The 17,421-nt window shown below is 46.7% G+C and overlaps 1 protein-coding gene across 1 annotated transcript; it reads left to right on the top strand.

The window, feature by feature from the left end:
• Nucleotides 1–5,314: 5,314 nt before the first annotated feature.
• Nucleotides 5,315–17,160, top strand: LOC126524158 (cathepsin D-like). Its single transcript, XM_072286959.1, has 7 exons — nucleotides 5,315–5,343; nucleotides 5,448–5,649; nucleotides 7,149–7,293; nucleotides 8,246–8,687; nucleotides 10,836–10,980; nucleotides 12,990–13,088; nucleotides 17,000–17,160. Exons 1-7 carry the CDS (start codon nucleotides 5,315–5,317, stop codon nucleotides 17,156–17,158), a joined length of 1,221 nt encoding a protein of 406 aa, XP_072143060.1. The 3' UTR covers nucleotides 17,159–17,160.
• Nucleotides 17,161–17,421: the final 261 nt, after the last annotated feature.

Below are 17,421 nucleotides of genomic sequence, written 5' to 3' on the forward strand. Positions count from 1 at the left end.
ACGCATGTCTAGGCCAAGAGAACGTCTTTTTTTCGATTCTACGCCATTTTTGTCATTTCCCCTCCGCTATTGGTCAACATTGGAGGATGGGGGGGGGGGGGGGGGAGAGTCTGTCCCTACTGCGCATGTCTGCTCCGCAACGTCACAAAATCAAAACTCACAGGTTCCCTTAAAGATTAACGTCAAAGGGACGTGTACACTTTAAAACTTCTTTAATATGCCGAACGAAATTGAAATGTACACTTTAAAACTTCTGTAATATGCCGAACGAAATTGAAATGTTTGCGGAATTGCCGGAGAGTTCCCCGTTCCGAACGTAATAGAGAATGTCTGCTGGCCGCCGGTTGTTCTGGCGCTGGCCACTTGGAGCTGCAGTGGAGAATGTACTTCTTTGCCTATAATATAAAAATAATACGTGGCAGTATAACGTTGTCCAACCCTTCCGGCACACATACGACATCTTTATCCCATTTCTCCTTCACTGAGTGCCAGTTTTAGCGAAATTCTCAACTCCCCGTTGCATGTCACCGCGAGATTACACAAGCCACCGCAAGCCAAACAAGGGTAAGCAGACCAATCGCAGACGCCGGCACCACCCTCCTCATCCGGTTATCTGCTTTCACTGCACCCGCCAAACCCTCTCCACTTCTGCGCGCTGTTCGCCTCTTGTGACCCATTTAGATAAGAAAAACCTGTAAAGGCAGGCAATGCTGTTCGCATTTAAAGCAAACAAAGTGACCCGCTATAAATGGTAATACTGTTCGAATGGTTTTTATAACGACGCTCTGGGTCAACGCCCGATGCTTGCACTGGCGATTACGCAAGTATGACGCCAAGATGTCGGAATAAAATAAAAATGAAATAGCTTTACGTTATACGGCCTGAGCTTTGGCCTAAACAACATGCTTATTGCCATGTGCCTGCTTCTATTCCCGCGTATATCGGGCCCCCAAGGTTCAAATGCCACTCAGGGCTAACCTTGTACAAAAACAACCTTGAAGGTGGGCATGATGCTGGCCGCTGAGGTAGCTTTATCGGTAAAGTACCGCACGTGTATTGCGGAATATAAAGCTCGGGCTTTCAATTGAGGAAAGTTATCTTTTAATCCACTTTAATTTCCCTTTCCCTGCACATTTCAAAAAACTAAACTCTTAGATTCTCCTGTGCTTTTAGAGCGCAGCGAATCAGCGCCCGTTCCTACGTTGAGCGTCGGTGTGCATGGGCATCGGCGGCGTCACCGAGCGAACGAGCAGAGCGAAGGATAAAAGAGCGAAAGCGGCGCACAGCGGCGGGTGAAAAAAGTAGCCTCTCGCTCCCGCAAGAGTGAAGACAACGCGAGAAGGACACGCCCCAGTGGCTTAGCGGCTATGGTGTTGGGCTGCTAAGCACGAGGTCGCGGAATCAAATCCATGCTCCGGCGGCAGCATTTCGATGGGCATTACCTGCAAAAAAAAAAAATAAAGAAAACGCCCGTGTGCCCTGCATTGGGGGCACGTTAAGTATCCCCTGGTGCTCAAAATTAATTCGCAGTCTCCCACTACGGCGTGCCTCATAATCAGATCGTGTTTTTGGCACGTAAACCCCCAGAATTCACTCAACGCGAGGAGAAATGCGGAGGAGGAAGCTATCGTGAAAGCATGAGGCGGAAAGCGCCGGAGTGAACGGGAAACGTCCTGCTCGTGCTCTGAGTTGACGGCGGCTACGGCATCCGCTGCCGCCTTGGTGATCTCATATGTGCTTCCGAGGGGGGGGGGGGGGGGGGTGCCGGAGGTGGCAGGGGACAGGGTGGCGTGAGGAGCGGAGGGCTACGCACTGTGAACGGCGTCAGCTGCTGGGTCAGTCCGCGGTGCCATCGTGTGTCAGGGGAATCACTGTACCTGCATGTAGCGATGGCGAGCGTCTACCAGTAAGGCTCGATGTTACGTTCGCTTGGGTCTTGTCCCCGCTGATAGTGGTGGCACCGTTTTCCCGCGACGAAGGGCAGCTCTTGTCGTTGGTGGAACGAAAGCGTGAGGAGGAAAGCGTAGTGCCGCACAAGACGGGCTGCTCGGCGACGATGGCTGCGATATGGCGCCGGAGTAGCGCGCGGCGTCTTAATGAAAACAGCGATTCGCGGTGCCTGCTGCGAATCACGCCCACGCTTCACCCACGCTTCACCCACGCACTGCCGCTCGCGATCTCCCGATTAGTGAGGCAGTCGCACCCCACTTCACTCCGTGTACAATGCGCCGCACAAGACCGATTGTCCGTGCCAGCTACGCCACTCACACTTTTCTCTTCCTAATACGGTGTTATAACTCAAGCCTATTACAATCTGCTTGTAGTTAATATCCGCTGTATAAAACGTGTAAGTATATAATCACAGTAGAAAATATTGACACAGGATATGAAAACGCGTATAGATCGGCGCCCATCTTTCGCATTAAAGAGTATCTTAACCGTGGGTGAATGTTTTCTGGCTTCATTGTATGTTACTTTCTACGGTTGCGACTATCGAAAGTCTTGCCCCTCAGATTACCGTATTCCTTTCAGTCATTATAGCCTGCTGTTCTGCTTCCTAGGGTGCAACTGCACAGAGTGAAAAACGTTCACGAGCAGTACTGAATGCTTGGCAGGCCATTCAACGTACCTCTCGCTCTGGATTCGAGTAAATACAAGGAACTAATCACGGAGCCACTCAAGAATTACGTCAACGTAAGTATTGCACGTTGCTGGGATTACATCACCGACTTTTGTTTGACCGTCAAAATCTAACACGGAACTCGCCCTTCAAGATTGCACATGGCTCAGAGGGGGCTCACTGCAATTTTTCTTGTCTATAGGCCTTTGCAGTCGCCTTCTACCACATTGTGTTTTACTTGTGCGTGCGTCCATTCAGGAAGCATGGTATTTCTCTCTTCACTCGCCGTGGTCGCCTGGGCGCTTTAGCATTGCGTTGTTAACACGAGGTTTCGTGATCCAATCCCAATATCGGCGGCAGCACTTCTAAGGGGCGAAATGCCGAAACGCCCGTGTACCGGGCTTTAGGTTCAGATTAAAGAAGCCCAGCTGGTCAAAATTCATCTGGATTCCCGCACCTACGGCGTGCCTGACAATCAAATCTTCGTTTTGGGACGTAACACCCCACAATCTAAATTATTTTTTCTCTCCCTCTCTCTAGCCTCGTTGTATTGCGTCCTGTCTCTTTGCCCATGCGCCGTAGCCATTCGGACGCTTTACCGGTTACCCTGCCTACCTTCCTCAAACGGTTTCTCTCTCTCTCCCCTTCTTTGCTGCGTTCACAAGAAATATGAACTACAGGCTCTGCGTGCGAAATATAGAGGAGGAGGAAGTGCTGTGTATGGGTCTAAATTACGCAGCCGCATGTACTCCCTGGAAGTATGCAGAAATCAATTCACAAGTCACGTTGGTGCGCATAGGTGGCTGTATGTTCAAATATTCATGAAAAGACATGCCACAATTACGTAAATAAAATTAGCACAGTTTTTGTGTTAAAGAGAGATAATGACGTAAAAATTGGATAAAGCATCCCTGCACCTTTTTGTTTATCACCGATAATACGAATAAATGCACCGTAAACCTTCGTGAGCAATCTCCATATAATTTTGCAGGTAGTATTATTTTGAATATAGTAGTAATAGTACTGTCACTATTATTAACCGGTGAGGCTTCGATACTTTATTAGTAGTACTATAGAATATTGTTCTGCAATACTGCTCTGCGCAGCCCATTTGCAATTTCCAAGCATGTTCATGAGCTGTTCAAAACAGATTGGTAATAACGAATTCGCCTATTTATCGTCTTTATCGTTTTATTCCATATTACTATACAAAGAAATGCATTTACCTTTCTTCACTTAGCTATGTAAAAGTCATTCAGAACCATTGGAACTTAGTGGGTGCGAGCACGCTAACAATAGCTTAGGAGCACTAAGTTCTCCGTGCGATTTTGGGACGCCATGCACTTGTTCTCTCCATATGTGCCATGAAACAAACGAGTCTTTAAACATCGTAAGTGCCACAACCAAGAATTTTTCTTAGATATGTGGACGGCTGCTTCTACTTAATAAAGAAGGATGCCCTGAATGCTTTCTTGTCACATTTATACTCAATAGAGCAGGCCATAAGTTTTACGGTTGAATTGGAGGAGGATCGTCGCTTTCCGTTTCTTGATGGTATGGTGCAATATGAAGGGACAGGACTTCGTTTCAATGTATTTCGAAAACCTACGCACACGGGTCGCTACTTGAACTTTGTGTGACTTCATCCTGCTTGGCACAAAATTCTGTCGCCGCATCGCTCATACAACGTTCGCATCAAACCTGCAGCTCTCCTAAAGACTCAAAAAAAAGATTTGCGTGTCATGCTCCATGAACTTTCACTTAGCGACTACCCTGCTTCATTTGTGTCTTCAGTATAGCATCCCCTATACCGCCAGCCTAGCGCTTCCTCCACCACCTTTGTTACTCCTAAACGTGCTGCGATAGCACATGCTCCCGCTACTAGGGAGACCTTAGCCCGTGTAGTTCGTCATTTTGATGTGGACGTTGCACACGTGCTAGCAAAAAAATCCTAAAATCTCGTAAATGTCAAAGACAAGCTTACGAAAGAAAGGTAACCAGGTGTTGTGTATAATATTCCTTGTGCACACTGTAACTCTCACCATCAATGGCTCATACCTCTATAAGCACTCGTAGCGCCGTAAGCACGCAAAAAAGGCTATGGCTCATAGCTCCATGAGGTGGAGGATACCAGCCCTCAGTAAAGTGAAGCGAATAGTGCTTACATTCTTTGGAACCACGCATACGACATGCGTTATCGGTGATTTCAGTGTGAATGTATAGGAACCGAAAAGGGAGTGGTTTACGCGTTTCCTGTTTAAGTCATCCGGCTCAACCAACCACCCATCTGACCATAGTTGCTATGTGACAATGAGTGATGCAATGAATTCTTTACCCCAAGTTTTCTTACCATGAAGTTTACAGCTCCGCTGGTCATCTAGGTTCACAGTGAGGAATAACCTAGAATTTTTTTCATTAGAGAGTTTTTCTCTTCGAAACGCCTATAGATAAATAAGAGCGTCAGGCATCATATGAAAATTTATTAGTCGCCCATGGCATACAAAACTTCTTTCCGGAGTGGTAATGGACGTATTGTATTTATTGGTAACATTTGGCATGTACGAGGGACGTTCAGAAAGTAAGTTTCGTAATTTTTCGAGGCAGAAAATGGTACACTAGATGAAACAAACAATCGCTATAACAATACACTCCCGTTGCTTGTTCAACGACGGAATGAGCGTCAGCGAAGGAGGAATGACGAATGCGCAGAGTGCCGAAGAAGAGTGAGTAGCAGCAGACCGACATGCCGGAGGTTATTGGAGAACAGATCACTATTTCCTCCATGAAGGCGGCATCAATGCAACTGCGACACCCTCACCAAACTCAGGTCCGCCATTCGAAGAACGAGACCAGGGCTCTTGAGTGAAGGTGTTGCGCCCCTGGACGACAGCGCAATACCGCACACAACAAGGCTCACGCAAGAAGAGCTTCGTCGCTACAGATGGGAGAGATGTGATCACCCGGCCTACAGCACCGATCTTGTCCCGTCGGACTTCCACCTGTTCCCTGCACTGATAGCTGCACTCTCGGTACGTAACTTCTAAAACAATGCTGAGATGCAGCAGGCTGTGCGGGAATTCCTTGTATCGCAGGGCACTGAATGTTTACAGAGTGCTTTCTTCAAACTGATTGCATGCTACGACAAATGTTTCAATGTCGGTGGCGACTACGGGGAAAAAATAGTGCACGGTGTATAGATCATGCTATCAAGGTCTATGTTTTGGCAATAAAGTTCCTGTGCGAAAATAAATGACGAAACTTACTTTAGGAACCTCCCTCGCATACCCCCCCCCCCCCCCCCCCCCCGCAACCTCTGCACTCGTTTGACAAATTCGTATTCACGACATTTATGCGCAAAATATCGAGTCGCTTTACAGCTGGCACATGTTTACAGGGGAACAATGAAAGTTTCATCCATCCCGCGAATCCGATAAAGTTATATGTAACTGTTATTTTAGCAAGCCAGTAACAGGCTTGTGAGGGCCATGAAAACACACAAGTTTGGTCTTACTGTTGTCAGCTGTTATTCAAATATTATAATGCCATATCCTTACTTGCTGCTAGTGATTCTGAAGGATCAGAACAGGCTGATCATATGTACCGTGGCGTCGGGTGGTACGAATATAAGCAGTGTACTGACAAATTTAACGGCGTAAAATCAAGTGCCGCAGCTCCACAGCTGTTTGCCACGGTTCTGCCACGTCAAAAGTGTACACGCACTTGTACCGCACCAGCAAAGTTTTTCATTGCCATCAATATGCCAAATCTCGCGCGGTGCTTACAAAGATGATGCAGCTTTGTGTTGCTTAGATGCGAGGCCACCATTGAGATCTGCGGCCAGCTTTGCCTTCCCATGAGAACGAATCCTCCTTTCTTTCGGTCCTTTGCGCTGTAATTCAGCCGCAGGAGCATCGATATTGCCACTTTTCATGAGTCACGTGGTGCATACAGGTTGCCGCGTTAGCTTTCTTGAATTATTCAATCGTTAGTTATCGACATCCCTCACAACGTCATGCTCAAAGCCGTAACTTCAAATGACCGCGCTTCCCTTAGCTAAATGCGCCTAAGATGGTGTCCTATGGCCGTTACTTATGAAACTACGAATAAAATATTAAATCCAAAATTTTGTAATTCAGATGAACGCTTGGTCGACTATCCTTCTGGCAAATTTGATCTCCTTGTCTTCTGTGTCTGGACATCGAGAGTGATTTACATTATACATATTGAGAGTTAGACCACAGTCTAACAATAAAGCTTTACAGCTGCACATTTCCAACCTATAATAATGATTATAATATGAACTCTAATCTCGTGAAGACCTACGGATGCAGTTTTAATTTTGTCTACTCTCTCCATATAAAATATCAACACTGCTTTTCACTTCGTATGTACATTAAAAAAATTTAACATCTTCACAGAGATCTGATGCAAACTTGGTTCCATAACACGTTACCGCTTTGTCCAGAAAGAATACGTTGGCGTCTACAGATTTGTGCAGGAAACCTCGGATGGCACACGAGCAACATAGTTTACTTTGCAAAATGTGCCGGCCCAGTATTACGGGAACATCACGCTGGGCACACCTCCTCAAGTTTTCTCAGTCATCTTCCACACTGGCTCTTCCAAGCCCTGGGTGCCCTCCAGCAAGTGTCCAGCGAGAGTCCCCGCAGGTCGTGAGTAAATTAGCGGAGAGCTTCTTACTTGTTGTAGGCACAGAAACTGCACGTCCACGACACCTAGCTCCGAATTTATCATATCACAAGGAATTGTTTTATAGGTCTGTCGACGCGTAACTTTGTACTTGTTTTTTTCTAGTTCCTTAAGCCGGTTGCATTACTCAGCCTAAATAATCGCCCTCGTTCGCGTGAGCCATGTTTGGGGTCCCAACACGAAAATGCCGTTGTCGCTGCTGTCTAAATACACAAGTGCAGGATGAATTGCCGTCTGCTGATATTCCTTGAACTTGCTTTATTAGACGCCGACATGGACACTACAAGCTTCCAAATTGCAAATTGATGAGTCACAAGAATCGAAAAACGAGAAGACAACACTGTCTAGCGTTTGCCCAGTTCACGTCCCGCCTATTCATGCTATTCCGGAATGAACCAACAGCAACTAGCCAAACTTACAAAATTGCGCTGCCAGACAGATGAAGGAAATTTTATTTTATGGCGATTCTAGCCCGAGTGGTCCCTGCTTGTGGACGTGGCACTCAGCGGTGCCGGATTCGCGGCGGGTGCCATCGCCCATAGACGTTGCTTAAAGCATATTTTCCCAGATGTGAAGTAAGCTTGTTTAGGAATTTATCGTAGGAACACGTGAAGTATTGCAAAACAGTGTCCAACTGCCAGTCTCCGCCACCAGTGACTTAAATCAGTGTCACATCTGCCTGTACGGCTGCATCGCTGGGGCTTGGTAACTGCTGCAGTTTTGTCACATCAGCGATGTTACAAAAAACTGAACGAGAACCGGAAGCTCGGATTTTTTGATCAAGCAAGGATCGTACGGCTCCAACCCTGATTATAAGATTGTCACAATCATCCTGCTCGTAATAGTAGTGGACGCTATACATAGTCACATTGCGGTGGGCCTTATGTTCCCTTTCGTGTGCGTTATTGTGTCCAGGTGTGCACCGCAAGTACTACAGCAGCCGATCGAGTACGTACGTCAAGAACGGCACCCACTTCGCAATCCTGTACGGAAGCGGCGCAGCCGCGGGCGAGCTCAGCATCGACACTCTCGGGATCGGCGAGGCGCGCGTCAAGGGCCAGATGTTTGCCGAAGTCACGGAGAAGATCAGCCCGGCCATCAGCATTGGGAAGTTTGACGGCATCCTGGGTCTGAGATATCCGCAGGCCGCCGTTCTTAACGTTACGCCCGTTTTCGACAACATGGTGGCACAGGGCTTAGCTGTGACGCCGGTGTTTGCTTTCTACCTGAATCGCAACCTCGGTGACCCCAGCGGTGGTGAAGTGCTTTTCGGGGGAGTCGACAAGGCTCACTACAAGGGACGCGTCACCTACTTACCGGTGACCAAGAAAGGTTACTGGCAGTTCAAGATGGATGGGTCAGAACTCATGATAGCTGGTTTTTGGCACTGCCGGGGACAAATCGCGTGTGTGTCTAGCTTCAAAATTTGGAAATGTCATTTTATTTCATTATATTGATGAAGCAGCGCACTCGAAATAGACACGTTCGCGCACAAATTGAACGCGTTTCTTTCAAGTGCGCTACTTTATCAGTATCATGGCTCACTATATAGCCCACAAGTATCGATTACTTACTGCGTTTACATTGTCACTAGGGGCATTTAAAGAATAGGACAAGCATGATTGCACCTAGGAAGCGGCAAACAAAGCGTCCTCCATGTATGTAATGCGAATGATTATGCTTGCCATGCCTGCATAATCATGTATAGTAAAGGCATAATATAGTGGCAATCACAATTTTGTGGGCGAGGGTTTGAAAATCGCGGAATAAAGCAAGCTCCAGTTTGTGCCAGTGTGCCTACACTTTGAACTCGAACGATGCAAAACGTAACGATATTTGGTAAGCCATTCTCGCAGCAGCATCAACGCGGCTGCGTCGCAGAAAACATTCTCGCGTTTGTGCCATTCTCGAGGACATCGCCTTGCCCATGCACATTCGACTTCTCACCGAGGTGGCCGAAACGTTTTCGTAAAAACATTGCAACAGGTCAATAGCAAATAATATAGCATAGGAGAAACATGCGGCATTTTATATGTTACACTCTCTTTTAGAATTTCATCCAAGTGCTAGCTAAGAGGCAAAAAATGCCATCTCATTGTGATGACGACGTTAGAATAAGTTATACATAGTGGCTCACAGTACAGAACGCACTTCAGCTGGATTTCGACCTAGCAACACCAAAAAGATGCGCCAACAAGATGCCAGCGAAGATTAAGGGGAAGTTGCCAGGGTCGGCTAACTTAATAGCCGCGGACGTGAACTTAAATTAAACCAAAACCTGTACCTCCTCATGGCATAAAGCAAACGTGCCTCCTCGTGGCCCGTTTCAGTGAGATATGTATAATAGCGTGTGTGGGTCGGCTTACATTGATGTTGTTACCTGCGTGTGCCTCCTGCTACGAACACTCGCACTTGTGGCGAAAGCCGTTGCCAATTTAGCGTTACTATCGCGTTGCTATGCGCCACTGCTTTTCACTATTTCCAATGTAGGCAACACTAGCAGGGTTCCACAGCCAACCCGAGATTAAGCGCTCTGACGGCATTCTTTGTTGCCTCAAGTTAATGGTACCGTAAAAATAAGTTGTGAGTATTTATCTGAAAGGCTTGAATAAATTTTAAAGGTTAGTATGTCAGCAGATACTACAGCCTCAGCTGGTGTCCGTTATTGTAAGTTATAAAATCATCATATCAAGGTGGGGTGTACTTATGCAAGCATGTCATGTTAGGAAGATACGCCAATACTCAGGCCTCGCAGAAAAACCGTGTACACTGGTGAAAAGTTATTTCACCCAAATAACATTAAGTGCAGTGCAGTTCCTAGTAATGAAAATCAATATAGACTGGGAGTGGGCGAATATATTAAGTTTCCAACACGAATTAAATACCACGCATTATCTATTCGGATTTGAATTTAAAAAGGAGCTTTTCGGTATTTTAGAGTATTTGAAGATAAGCGAAATTTCTTTTCAGCAACCGAATGTGTAAGTCTGGGCACTGCTAAACAAAGTATTGGAAATTTTAAAACAATGCAGAGATAACACTGGTAATGCAAGCACTGTTATCGGTTTGGCGGCCGAAGCGTACACGAGAACTTATGATTCCTGCTTGTAGCCATGCGCGATTCTTAGGCATTGCGCACAACATGACAAGTGCGAGTGATCGCAGTCAGTTATACACTCCAAATGGTTCGCAGGAATTATGAAGTTTGCAATGATTGACATTGGGAGAAGAAAGGAAGGCTGAGGTTAGAATCAATCGTCATTGAAGGAGCCTGGTCATCGTCAGGACATTCTTGCGTGGCATTTTGTTGCCCTTGTTCGTATGTTGGTTCCAGTAAGAATATTTCATTATTCGCCAATAGATTATCATAGTTACAGGCAGTAATAACGAGACGCACAAAAAAAATCGTTCTAGCGCATTTAGAATGATAGTGTCTTAATTCGGCCTTAGCTCCCTCGCGCATCTCATTGTTTCCTCCGTTCTAATTTTTCTTTTCTCTCAACAGAATAAAGATATGCGGTAAAACTACCTTCTGCAAGCGAGGCTGCCAGGCCATCGCTGACACCGGGACATCTGCGATCGTCGGGCCTTCAGATGAGATAGATAAGCTGAACAGGCGCATAAGAGCCAAGGAAGTCTCGCCTGGAGAGGTGAGATTTTAATTATATTGGAGTTGAAATGGTAACGCGTTTAATTAGTGACAGTTGCATCGCCGACTCCTTGCGGCTAGAGAAGTTCAAAATGTTTAAATATCTGCAAACCGAAAACACACTTCGTGGTATTGAGCACTAAAATAACTCGTGTTTTATTAACTAAACTGAAATTAAGATGGGCGATAGTTAACCACGGCGAGCTGGAAGCCAAGTGCCATTCTTCTTAGATATTACATTATGTGTGGTTCTGATATTTAGTTTTTACTTCACCTTATGGGTTCTAATACCATTAATTCTTACTACTTGGGCGAATCGGAAAGACTTTGCCCCTGTTTTTTTTTTTTAGCCACATTACGGCTGTAAATGCGAACTCAACATATCCGTTCCCAGCGGTGGACCTTTCTCGGAGCGGGCCGGCCTTATCTGGTGGTAGTTCCGCGGCACGGCGCTGCTGTCAGTTTTTGAAGATGGCTGTCGTGCTTACCCCTCCAATGCGTACGAGCAACGAAGTTTGATTCGTTTTCTGTGGAGAAAATTACGAACATCACACCGAAATCCACTGGGGAATTTCAACCCTCGTAAGGGGAAAAGCGTCTCGCCTTGAAAAGTGTGAGGTGGTGGTGGTGCGAGTTCGCAAAAGGCCGTGACGACTTGCGTGACAATGAATGTTCGGGGAGGCCGCGTCCGTTGCGGACTGACGGCAGGGGAAATTTAGATTTAGTGCCGTGATGGTACAAACGTCACAACCGGTGTGGGGACTATGTGGAAGAATAGTGTAAGGTACGTAGAATAGTACGTATATTTGTAATTACCTGCATGTACCTTGTATGGATGATTAAAGATAGGGCAAAGACTCTGATTCGGCCTCGTAATAACACCTTCAGATTAAACTAAATAAAACAATCTCACCAAATTCTCGAGTTACTATATTAAGCAAAAAGGTGCCGCTTATGTGTAAAACATAACTGTGTGCTCCTTTCAAGCTAGCATCTCTATTATTTACATACCTGTAAGCATTTCCGTTTTCTTATAAATCAGGGCTACTAGTGTTCGATAAGATTCTTGCGGTGCATAGGTATTTGGTTACATGCCGTTAGTCGGAACCTGGAACTGCGCAGATTACCAGAAGATTTGTTGTGTAGAATCCCCTCTCTGATAATCGAATGCCTCCATGTTTTATTCCTGCTAACCCATATGGCCGATGAATTCATTCTGCGGGGCCAATTGTGTGAGTACTTCTCACTGAACATGTCTGGTGATATCGTGCAATATAATCGACACTCCGCAAGCGCTTCGCGATGGCATGACCCAATCCCACTTGCTATTGAACATATTTCCCGGTATTGCTCAACATAATATGTCATTCAGTGTACCAGAATTATCAAAGGAGACGGAACTGTTGTCAACGAAGGTATTTGCTATGTTGCCTGAGATTTTAGCAGAATTTTAAAAGAAAAAAATCAAAGAACATAAAGAGATCAAGATGTAGTTCAGCGATATTTTGGGTGCTTACCCAGGAACTTTGGACATTGCCCCCTTCGACCATCTTTGGAACTAGACCGAAATTCACAACTGTAACTCAATGGTCGGCATTTTCAATAAAGACTATTGCGAAATATCTGCCCAATTTCAACGACTTTCAGCTAGCAATGTCGATAGGGTGCTCATTGTAATATGCGCATTTGCGACACGTATTCGTAACTTCCCCTGTGCGTTGGAGCACGGCTTTGGTTGTGACCGCAACATTGTTATAACGCAACAGTGAAGTTACGACTAAGTGCCCTAAATGCGTATGGTTTTGGAATGAAGTATCCTATCGACGTTGCTGGCCAGATGTTGTTGAAATTCCGCCCCTCGGCGGATATATATATATATATATATATATATATATATATATATATATATATATATATATATATATATATATAAATTGATAGATAATCTTGACCGGGGAAACCTACGCTTCTCAAAGAGTAACAGTGATTCAATTTTTTTTTTCATTACAGTATGTCGTGAACTGCACATCTTTACCTCATTTGCCGAAGATTAGTTTCAATCTGAACAAGCGAGAATTTGTGCTGGATCCGGAAGGCTACATTTCCAAGGTAAGTGTTTACAAATTAGGGGTAGATTTTCCTTTCATAAGCGAACCTGCAGAACACCCATTTATTTGCAACAGGCTGAATATACTTTGCTCCGTACATTAAATCTTTTTGCTCTCACGGTGCCTAAGGAAGGCTGTGATCTCTTTCCATAAAGCACAGCCGATCTTCGCACCACCATGCCAGCTAACAGGTGGCGTGTCACTGGGCCACACGTGAGCAGAAACTTGAAAATGATAAATTTAACACTGCCTCGGCCTACCATGCTAATTTCATTATTCCTCCACCAAAGACGCTTAAGAAAAACTTGCGCGCATCCAACCCACATTTTTGGCTCTGAAAAGCGACGCTTTCGTTCAGGGGTAAAATGAATGTCATGCAACTGAGTATAACCTACAAAGCGTTTTTCACCATAGCAAAAAACTACGTGCCTGCCAGTGAAGATGGCAAGAGGCGTAGACCACCACCACTTGACCCTCGCGGCCGCACGTTGTATTGTCTGCGTCATTATGCCCCTTTGCTACGACAATGCATCCAAGGTCGGCGCGCTGGCTATAATGGACCGACCACAGATAGAGCGTAGCAGTAAACTGCACTTTACTCAGACTGACCAAACAGACGCGCCAAAACCATAAAGAAAGCATTCATATTAGGATGTGCTTTATTACAGGAATCGCACTGTTGACGAAGTGTGCTTGTTGCGATGAAGATATTTAGGTATTATTTGTTTTTTCACCAGTAATTCTGTAGAAACAAGTCCGGCAGCCAGGACAGCTGTAAGGGTAGTAAATATAGCGGTAATGTTCTGCGTACGCACTAGTTCATGACAGCGGCCGCTGTCATGAAAGTTCTGGAGGGTTCGTAACACAAGCCTCAGTTCACAAGCATCTACGGACGACTACTTTTCCGTAATGTGAAATGTTAACGCAACTGTACACGTGTTCTCAAGTTATGATAGCGCGACAGCCTCGCTAATCGGGAGATCGCGAGAGGCAGCGGCTGGGTGACGCGTGGGCGCGATTCACAGCAACCGCCGCAGACAGACCTCCGCTTATGCAGCGCCTTATTTCAATAGAGAAGACGCACACTACTCTGGCGCCATCTCGTAGTCATCGTCGACGCGAATTAAGCCCGTCATGCGCGGCACTACGCTTTTGTTCTCACGCTTTCGCCATACCTTTCTCCTCCGCTCTCCACACCAAGTTGCGCTGCACCCTCTTCCTGCCCTTTTCTCCTCGCACTCTCTTCCCTATCGCCGTCTGTCATCTCCCACTGCGCTCCACGTTCGCTCTGATCCTTCGCAGAACTCGTTCGCTCGGTTACGATTGACAATGCCGACGTCGACGTTCGCCGCAGGAAAGGGCGCTTAAGAGTTGCGCTCTCAAAGCAATGCTGAAATTGATTTACCGCCTAACGGAAAGCGCCGAGAAGTAGCGCAGAAGTTTCATCGTACTTATGTCCGAGTGCGCAAACTAGTTAGTAAACCAATATTAGCACACGGCGCTCTGCGCGTCTGTTTGCCTCGGACTTGTCCAGTTTTCTTTGTTTTTCTTTCGCTAGATTACTTTCAAGATCTTGCCTTCTCGCACTTACTGATTGCTCTGACGTTTTCTGTAGGCCCAATACCGGCAGCCACATAATTCTCGAAGAGGCATCCTCGAATATCTGAGGGTTTCGTTGGATATATTGGATATATATGCGGATACACCCTCAGACATATGAGGCATTCTCGGGCAGCCTCGGGTATTTTAGACTACCTCACCGGACAGTAGAACAATTGGATGTATCAGTCTCGTTTACGCAGTTGTCACGTAATCTTGTTACGCCAAAGCACTTGTAAACAGAAAGGTGCTGATTTCTTACGTTGAACACATTCGGCTAGCAATGTCCTTGTTCCATTCATTAAAAAAAGTAACGCCGTCTTAGGTTGCAGCTATTTGCTGTGTAGAGATCAGCAGTTCGTGTAGGATTAAACTTGGCTGTCGTATTTTTTAAACACGGAAGCCACTATCACATATACGATCACCCGACACGTTTGTGAACATCGGCACGCGTACCTAGCGCAACATTAGGAACCATCCATACTGTCTTTATGTATCTGCACGAATGTTGTATAAATGTTTCTTCAGCAATCGGCAGTGTGGTAAATCCCCTGAAGTTAGCAATAAAACATCCCAACAGAAGCTTATTATACATGGTGTTCCACATAGCTTGAGCGAAGGGTTTAAAAATGAAAGACGCGTCGGAAGCGAATTGAACGGAACGCGTACTATTCGCATTGGCCTATAGTAACTGAGGCAATTTTGTTTTTGTTTTCCCCTTAACTCACTCATTAAGTTTATTTAACCAGCTTTTTAATTATTGGCTAAGAACCCCAAGTATGATACGCAGATTTGTAGAGCGCCTTCAGAAACCACCGATCGAGTTGTTTCCTGCATGATCCATCTCACGGAGTCTTTTTCCCGGGTTGCAAAGAAAGCCCGCGAGGGAGAGAGAATGAAACCTTTATTTTAAGCAGTGACTTGTCAGTCGAGGTGGGAGGGTCCCTTATTCCAGGAACCCTCTGGCTTGGATCGCCCTCCGGGCCCGGGCGACTAGTTCGCGCTGGTCGACCAGGTCAGGCTTGGAGATCGAAGCCTCCCACGTTTCAGCGAGGAAGTTTTGGTCTGCGTCTGCTGGGGCTACTAGTGGTGCCGCTGTGATGGTTTCTCGGGTTTTCTTGTATTGCAGTAGGAGGTGCGCCAGGCTGTCTGGCACGTTGCAGTGTGGACAGGTGTAGCTGTATAGCGTCGGGTGGAAATGATGCAGTAAGCTTCCATGGGTAAAGGTATTGCTCTGGAGTCACCTGTAGTCAGTGCCTTCGTTTCTCGTTAGTTTTGGATGTGGTGGAGGGTATACCCTGCGTCCAAGGCGATAGTGCTGCAGTAGTGCTTGATAAGTTAGCGGTATTGTTTCTGTTTCCTCCGCTGATTTGGGTGGGTGGGACATGCCTAGATTCTCGTGCGGGGAGGCCCGGTTGACGCTTGCGCGGGCCGCGGCGTGTGCCGCTTCATTCCCCTCGAGTCCCTCATGTCCCGGAACCCACATGATGCAGGTGTAGGGGGGGAGGAGTGTCGCCACGTTTCAGTATGTTGATCGCTTTTATAGAGATCCTGCCCTTCATGTAGTTACGTGCTGCTGCTTGAGAGTCGGTGAAGACCACTATGGCATGCTCACTTGTGTGGGTGGCGAGTGCTATAGCGGCCTCCTCAGCTGTGTCGGCGCGTTAGGCGAGAATGGTCGCCAACGCCAGTGTCGTACCCTTGTGGTCTGTGACGCCGGATACTTGGCTGCGTCCACGTAGCGCGCCTGCGGGTCGTTACGGTGCTTGCGTCTGATGGCGTTTATTTACCCTGGCGAGCCGTCTGCCTCGATGGTGTTCTGGATGCATGTTTCGAGGTATCTGAAGAACTTGTAGACATTCCCGGAGCTTCGACGTGATCGCGATGGAGCCCGCGAAACACGAAAAAAGCCACGTGTCGGAGCGCTTGCAGAGTGATACCGTGCTGCTCTCAAGCGGGCGTTCAGTTTACAGGGTCGGCTGCATCGTGACTGGCGGCGGGGACGCGATAGGGCGTTCTTTATCTCCTCGGCAGCGCTGGGGCGGCAGCGTGAATTTGCGCTGTCATTCGACGGGAGCCGCCGGCCCAGCTGCCTACAACCATCATAACGCCCTGCAGCTTCCCCGTCGCCAGTCGCGATGCAGCCGACCTTGTGAAGAACCGACGCCCAGAGTGAAGAACGTCATGTTTTAGAGTGTGCTCATGTCTCTCTTCCACCCAGGGCAGTGTTGGTCAATTTGGTAAAATCTTCCTAGTCCACTCACAGCACTTCCAGGCACTAACACGTGGTCTTGGCTAAATCTGCTGGTGCAGGTGACGGAGAACGGCATAACCATGTGCCTGAGTGGCTTCGTTGCCATGGACGTACCGCTGCCATTAGGATCACTGTGGATTCTAGGAGACAGGTTCATCGGTCGTTACTACACCATATTTGACAGGGGAAACGATCGTGTTGGCTTCGCCGATGCTTGATAGCGAAAGCCTTCGCAATGAGCACAAAATGCACCGAGCATAACTTCGACAAAAAATTCTGCACGCTCAGTTCCAGCATTGATACATTGATATCTACGACCCTGTATACGTTAAGTATTCAACTCCGCAGGAGAACTTCTTCTGGGACATGTTGGTGGGGTTTACCTTGGGAGACTCTAAGATGCGGAGAGGCAAAATAAAGGCAGTCGATGGATAATATGACAAATGCCGTCACAACATTTTTGTTTATTTCTTCATTGGGA

Source organism: Dermacentor andersoni, chromosome 3, assembly GCF_023375885.2.
Source record: "Dermacentor andersoni chromosome 3, qqDerAnde1_hic_scaffold, whole genome shotgun sequence".
NCBI classification, from domain to species: Eukaryota; Metazoa; Arthropoda; class Arachnida; order Ixodida; family Ixodidae; genus Dermacentor; species Dermacentor andersoni.